This window comes from Musca vetustissima, unplaced genomic scaffold (assembly GCF_032173495.1).
Source record: "Musca vetustissima isolate MV318-11 ecotype Yass unplaced genomic scaffold, APGP_CSIRO_Mvet_v1 utg19120, whole genome shotgun sequence".
Lineage (NCBI taxonomy): Eukaryota > Metazoa > Arthropoda > Insecta > Diptera > Muscidae > Musca > Musca vetustissima.
The window spans coordinates 74,865-81,253 of NW_026878948.1; the positions used below are offsets into that span (position 1 = coordinate 74,865).

General features: G+C 37.3%; 1 protein-coding gene across 1 annotated transcript; it reads right to left on the bottom strand.

Moving 5' to 3' along the window:
* Positions 1 to 292: 292 nt before the first annotated feature.
* LOC133323738 (putative uncharacterized protein DDB_G0271606) lies at positions 293 to 6,164 on the bottom strand. The gene is made up of 4 exons (XM_061532659.1): positions 6,044 to 6,164; positions 5,469 to 5,560; positions 1,892 to 1,990; positions 293 to 1,740 (listed from the first exon to the last, which is right to left on the bottom strand). The coding sequence occupies exons 1-4, from the start codon at positions 6,059 to 6,061 to the stop codon at positions 342 to 344; spliced, it is 1,608 nt and encodes a 535-aa protein (XP_061388643.1). The 5' UTR covers positions 6,062 to 6,164; the 3' UTR covers positions 293 to 341.
* Positions 6,165 to 6,389: the final 225 nt, after the last annotated feature.

Genomic DNA, 6,389 nt, shown 5'->3' on the forward strand with positions numbered 1-6,389 from the left:
AAGTAGAAATCTTCTTCATCGATAACATCTGTGGCATGGCAATTACTGCCCGTTACTACTACTTCTTCTTCTTCGACAATATCTGTAACTACAACGTTATGCTGCATAACATTGGCTAATTCTAAATTATCCACAGTTGAAGATAAATGACGTTCTGGCGGCTGTTGATCTAAGCAATGTCGCCGATGCTGCTGCCGTTGTTGCTGATGGGATGCTGCTACTGGTGGTGTTGATGGTGATTGATGAAGCGTTGAGGTGGCGGATAATGGCAGGGATGACGGCAGCGGCGACGACGTTGATGATCGTCGTTGTAACGCCCGCAAACTTTTTGAAGTAAACTTTCACCCGGCCACCTCCTCACCGGCAAAATCCAACTTAACAACATCGCCGGGCAAACACTCCTCCACATCAACTTCATGTTCCGCGGTATTGATGCGATTCAGGGTCATTGTAACATCTGGACCGGATGACTTCAATGCCACACTGGTTGCTGTGGTGGCAGCTGCCAGGGTGGTAGTAGGGCTGGGAACAACAGATGTTGATCCGGGCGATACTATTGTGGTGGACTGCGTTACTAGCGCAGCATTTGTAGAATTGGTTACCAAATTATTGGTAACCGATGGGGATATTGCATTTGTGGTAACCGTGGCATTATGACCCGCCGGTAAAGACAATGTACCGCCGCTTACCACTTGAGCTCCACTACTGCCCACTGTGGTATTGGTTGGTTGTTGTAAAACAATATTCTCGGTTACTGTTACCGTCGAAGCTGCAGGTGGGGTGGACAATGCATTGGATATATTCGTATTCAATGATGTGGCTGCTGAAGATGGTGTGGATGCCACAACATTTGTTAGGGCAGCATTATTAATGGTGACCACGGTGGATGTGGCTGCTGTCGCCGCCTGATGTTGCTGCTGTTGATGTTGTTGCACTGTTAAAATACCTTTGGAGGCTTGTATTTGCTGGAACTGTTGTAGTGTCACAGTTGTCGGTGCAATACTCCCATGGGTGGGTTGCAAAATATGTGTCTGTTGCTGTTGCGCCTGGGCTTGTTGTAGTTGTTGAAATTGTTGCGGCTGTAAGTGGACAATTTGTGGCTGGGTCAATTGGGGTGAATTTGTTGTTGTTACATTATTCAAGGTCACAATACTGGCTGCACCACTAGAACCACCACCACTGCCGCCACCCACACTACCACCTCCCAATGATGTTGCATTGTGTGGCGATGCTTGAATTATAATTTGTTTAGGCGTTGTTTGTAAGATTTGTGTGGGCGTGGAGGTTGTCGATGATTGTTGTTGTAATAATTGTTGTAAAGGTACAATATGCTGAATATTTTGTATGTGCACCGTTTGAGGCTGCGTTGTCGTCTGATGATGATGCTGCTGTTGCTGCGTCTGATGATGCTGCTGCTGAGAAGTCTGTTGGGTATTTAAGACACCCGTTGCAATAACTGTTTGCTGTTGTTGCTGCTGGGACGACTGATGCTGTTGCTGCTGTACAATATGATGTTTTAGAATCTGATGAGTTGGTTGCTGCTGCTGTATCTGTAATGTCTGCGGTTGTTGTTGTTGCTGCTGCTGTTGTTGTGTCTGATGTTGTTGATGCGTCGTTGTTGTTTGCGGAATTTGCTGTACCGTTTGTACCACATGTTGTACCTGTTGCATTGGTACTTGCTTCGCTGGTATACCGGCATCCTCAAACGCCTTCTTCTTTAGTGCTTGTCTAATTTGGGTCCTATCAAATCATGAGGAAAGAGAAAAATCAAAATGTTAGTAATATTTCTAATCAGAACAAAATTGCAAAAAATGCCCTCTCGCTATATCCCTGTGAGAGGTTATGTGGCTAATTTGGTTTATTATTCTTTTTTTTTTAATTATTAACTTACACTGTCCTATTTTTTATGCTTAAACTGATTTTATTTAAATCATCTGAGAATCGTATTATTGATGCATGCAGCATATCAATTTCTTCATCAGTCCATTTTCTGTAAGATTATCAATACGAACACGAGTTGTAGAGGATATGTAATTCATCAACAATGATGTGTGGGGAAGGTATTTGTGGAATGATGAACGGACATAGCGAGAGAACAGAAAATAAGAATTAGTTTTTTGTTTTGTTTTTAAATATATTAACTTTAAAATTATATCATAGATATGTATCTGAAATGATGTAGCTGTGATGTTGTGTTTTTATTTATTTCGTTACCCTATGTCATAGTATTTTCATTTACTTATTCCGTTTGTAACTCATCAAAATAATTATTTTACCGCATAGTGACCATATAACCACATTTTGCAATTGTTTGATATTAGGAGACGTCCCTATATATCCTTGAGCATAGCCCCATTAAAACTATAACATTCAATTTTCGATTTTTTGAGATTGAAAAAGTTTTCCCTCTAAATGAAATGTAACGTACCCCTATATGTAAAACTTTGACACATTTTCAATTTGAATTGACTACAATTTGATATTCTGTGATATTCTAATTGGGTTGTAATTTTCCTACAAAAGATATCAGCAGTTTGTTTTTCCATGGTTAGAGATCACAATTTTCAATATTGTGTAGTTTTCTAAATAATATGAAATGGGTGTAATATTTTGCAGCCAAGGGGAAACAAAATCTATTTGGAAAACATTATCGATATTGATCAACTTTTTTAATATAACTATCTAAAAGGTTACGATTGTTTCTCATTACATCGGAAGTTTTAGCCACAGTTTTCAACACTATAAAAAAGTAGTATAAAAAAGTATTAATAGTGAATTAAAAAAAATGTAATTTAAAGTTTTATTTTGACTCCGAAAGTCGTGTAGTGAAGTGCCCATAAGTATCTTCGCAAATATATCTGAGATGTGGATGTATAGTCTAGGATGGACAAAATATTGTGGTAAAAATGAAAGGCAGACAATAATGACATTCCTCTAGAATTGAGACATTCCACGACAGAAAAGAACAGAAAATGGTCGCATTACTTTCAATAATAGCAATAAATATTTAAAATCCCAAAGAAAGGGATTCCTCAAAAACATCAGAGTTTTGAAAAGAAAAACAAACAAATATCTTCAATAGACGATAGCCTCAAAATTATTTATGTAATGTTTTTTCGTCAAAAAATAACAGTTTAATCGGGTGGCGTAGATGGGCCAGTTTTTGCTTTGGCCGATGCACTAAATAAGTTCCAAACCGACAATATTGCCTTACAGGAAATGCGATGGAAAGGGACTGACGTAAGTAAATCAGGTGATTGCGCCCTGTCATGAAACGAGACGCGAATTTGGCTGCGGATTTATGGATTCACTCTAGTAGATGAGCGAATTGCTATAATCCGAATAATAGCGAAGTTCTTATGCATCAGTCTCATTTGCGCCCATGCTCCGACCGAAGACAAATATGAACAGACCAAATACATATTTTACGAGCGCATAAAGAGCATATGGCCGCTATCCTGGCCATGACATTGAAATTATGCTAGGGGATTTTAATGCAAAATCGGAAGGGAAAATATTTTTGGCCCCACCGTCGCAAAATTCAGCCTCCATGAAGAAACATTAGACAACGACATGAGGTTTATTGACTTCGCTGATTAATACAATTTGGCTAGAGGAATGCATGCCCAATGATTGGAACCTCAGCATCCTTTGACAATGATCAATGAAATTATTGGACCATAACAATACGGCTTCAGACTTGCAAATCCACCATTGACAAGTTCTTCACTCTGTGCCAAATCCTGGAAAAGACCCACGAAAAACACATCGACACTTTCCACATATTCGTCGCTTATAATGCCCTATTCGACAAACCTATTCGTTCAGAGGTGTTTGGCATTCCTGCAAAATTAATACAGAACGAGGATTTAGACAAGGTGACAGTTTGTCTTGTGACCTTTTTAACATCCTGCTGAAAAAGGTCATACGAGAGGCAAAGGTGAACAGAAATGTCACTCTGTACACTAAACAACTCATGTCGCTCGCCTCCGCTGATGACATCGACATAATGGGTCCGACATTGAGAGCGACAAAAGCCACCTTTGGACACATTACTCCTTCTCAATTTGTCCAAAGTCCAAGCTGATGGTATCAACGCACAAGACGTTCAGTAGACTCGGATCAACTGTGGAACTTGAGAACTACAGCTTCGAGGTAGTCAAAGATTTTATATACCTTGGTTCCGCATTGGAGTATATAAGAGTAAATTCTCCAAAAGATCTATGGGCCGATCTGCGTTGATGGTGAATATCGCCGTCGAATGAACCATGAGCTGTACCAGCTATTCTCGGAAATCGGCATTGTTAGACGTATTGAGCTGCAGCGACTACGTTGGCTAGGTCATGTTGTGGGAATGGATGAAGATGCCCCAGCCCAAATAGCATATAAAAGCGAATCAGCTGATGGTTCACGCAGAACGGGAAGGCCACGAAGAAGTGGAAGACAACATTGTCGATCATGCGCAAAAGACCGACGCGCCTGGAAATTTTTTTTAAGCTCGGCTTATGGAACGAAAGTTCTGTTACAAGCCAGCTAAGTAAAGTAAGAAGTAAAAGTTAAATTCAGACGGTTTGGGGTTTAATAAGGCTCCACATTCTCATACCGGTAATGATGTGACAAGATAGAAATATAGAAATACCGGCAAACTCACGCTTTTCGTAAGTAAAAATAAAATTTACAATTTGATTTTACTAGTCCGGAATGGCATTGGAGCTTAAGTGAAAGCTCTGGAGTTTAAGGGAAAAAAGTAAAAAAATAGCATACAAAGAAAAGAGCTACGTGTCTACTATTTAATTTCGTTAACTTCAAATTTATATTTTTTTTTCTCTTCCAAGGAATCTGCAAATCCGGATGCTTGAAGAAAATGTCAATTTCATAAATATTTTGTACTTTGCAGAAATATTGAATTGGGATCCCATACATGTCACTAGTAAATAAAATGAATCTGCAAATTCTGATACTTCCAGAATATATTAATCTCATAAATACTTTGTATTTTGTAGAAATATTGAATGGGGATCCCAAACATGTCAGTAGAAATACTTTGTTATAGTGTGTGGAAATATTTCAAAAATTGTCTATAATTGTCTTTTTGTATAATAAAATATACATTAATGAGGCGGACTTTCTTTATTCTAATTTGCTTTAACGTTCCTCATTTTTCTAGTTCCATTACAATTATGAATGTGCAATTTATAATTGAATTCTTAAAGTATTTTTTAAACGTTAAGTATAAATCCAATCCGTTTCTTTATTGGCAACATAAAATTTTTGGTCTGTGAAAATTAACAAAATTGTATATTTCAATGATATTCTCTTCTCTAATTCTCATATATGTTATGAATTAATACATTACAAAAACATCAATCACATGTTTATACACATTTCAGATACATAAACAATATTTGATTAAATATTTTATGTATTACTTATATGAATTAAAATAGTAAATTTAAAATAATACATACCCCGCTGGTGATTCTGCATTTGGATGTAATTGCATTGTTAAATCTCCTAAGCGACTAAAAGCCTGACCAGCAGCAGTGAATATTTCACCCACCTACAATGAAAATGGTAAAACAAAAACAACATTTCATGTAAACAAATCGAAAACAAAATTCGTTATCAAAATAAACCAAAACAACTGGTATGCAAATCTCTTCTTGTTCCTGGGTTGTAAACAAAAATATAACAGATGTCTGTCCTTTTCATTTTGCAGCAGAGTCCAGGCCCACAAATGTTGTGCCCCATTCTGTAGTTATTTACGCAGAAGCTTTTGGGACAATCCAACTGGTATGAATGGTGGTTTTTATTATTAAACAATTTTGTTTGTTTGCAAACAAATCTTTGTCGTTCTTTCCTCTTGACCGCCCTAAGGAATTCAGACGATCTGACACTTGCCGAGCGAGAGTTGTTTTGGTGTTGTGGTGTGTGACATGAGTGAGTCGTCGTCGAGTTTCCCGCACAAAATTTTTTCCGAGTTTTTCTACTGATCAACATCGCGGATGACCTTATTTAGCAATTTCCGATCAAAGAAACTTACTTTTGTGGCTGAATTCATGGTATTTTAATGAAAAAATCTTGAGATTTTCTAAATTATTCTGTGAAAATTATAATATTGTACAGTTGTCAAAAAACAGCGTAGGTAACAGCGTTGTAAAAAATCTGACAGCTGAAGTAGTTGTGTTGGGTTGGCAGTCACAGGGTGTTTCATGAAAACACGAAAGATGACAGCGAAGCCCAGAAGACACAATGTATTAAAAATGAAATACATTATATTTAAAATAAAAATATATTATATATTATTTGAAGTATATAAAAATGCAAATGAATAAGTAAGTTTCTTATAAAATATTTACGATATATTGTAAAAATGAATTGATTTATGA

Bases quoted from the DNA above. Each gene is read 5' to 3' on its own strand.
- LOC133323738 (XM_061532659.1), bottom strand. The intron at 1,991-5,468 runs GTATGTATTATT...ATAATCTTACAG, and splicing joins AATGCAGAATCACCAGCGGG to AAAATGGACTGATGAAGAAA. The intron at 1,741-1,891 runs GTAAGTTAATAA...ATGATTTGATAG, and splicing joins AGCATAAAAAATAGGACAGT to GACCCAAATTAGACAAGCAC.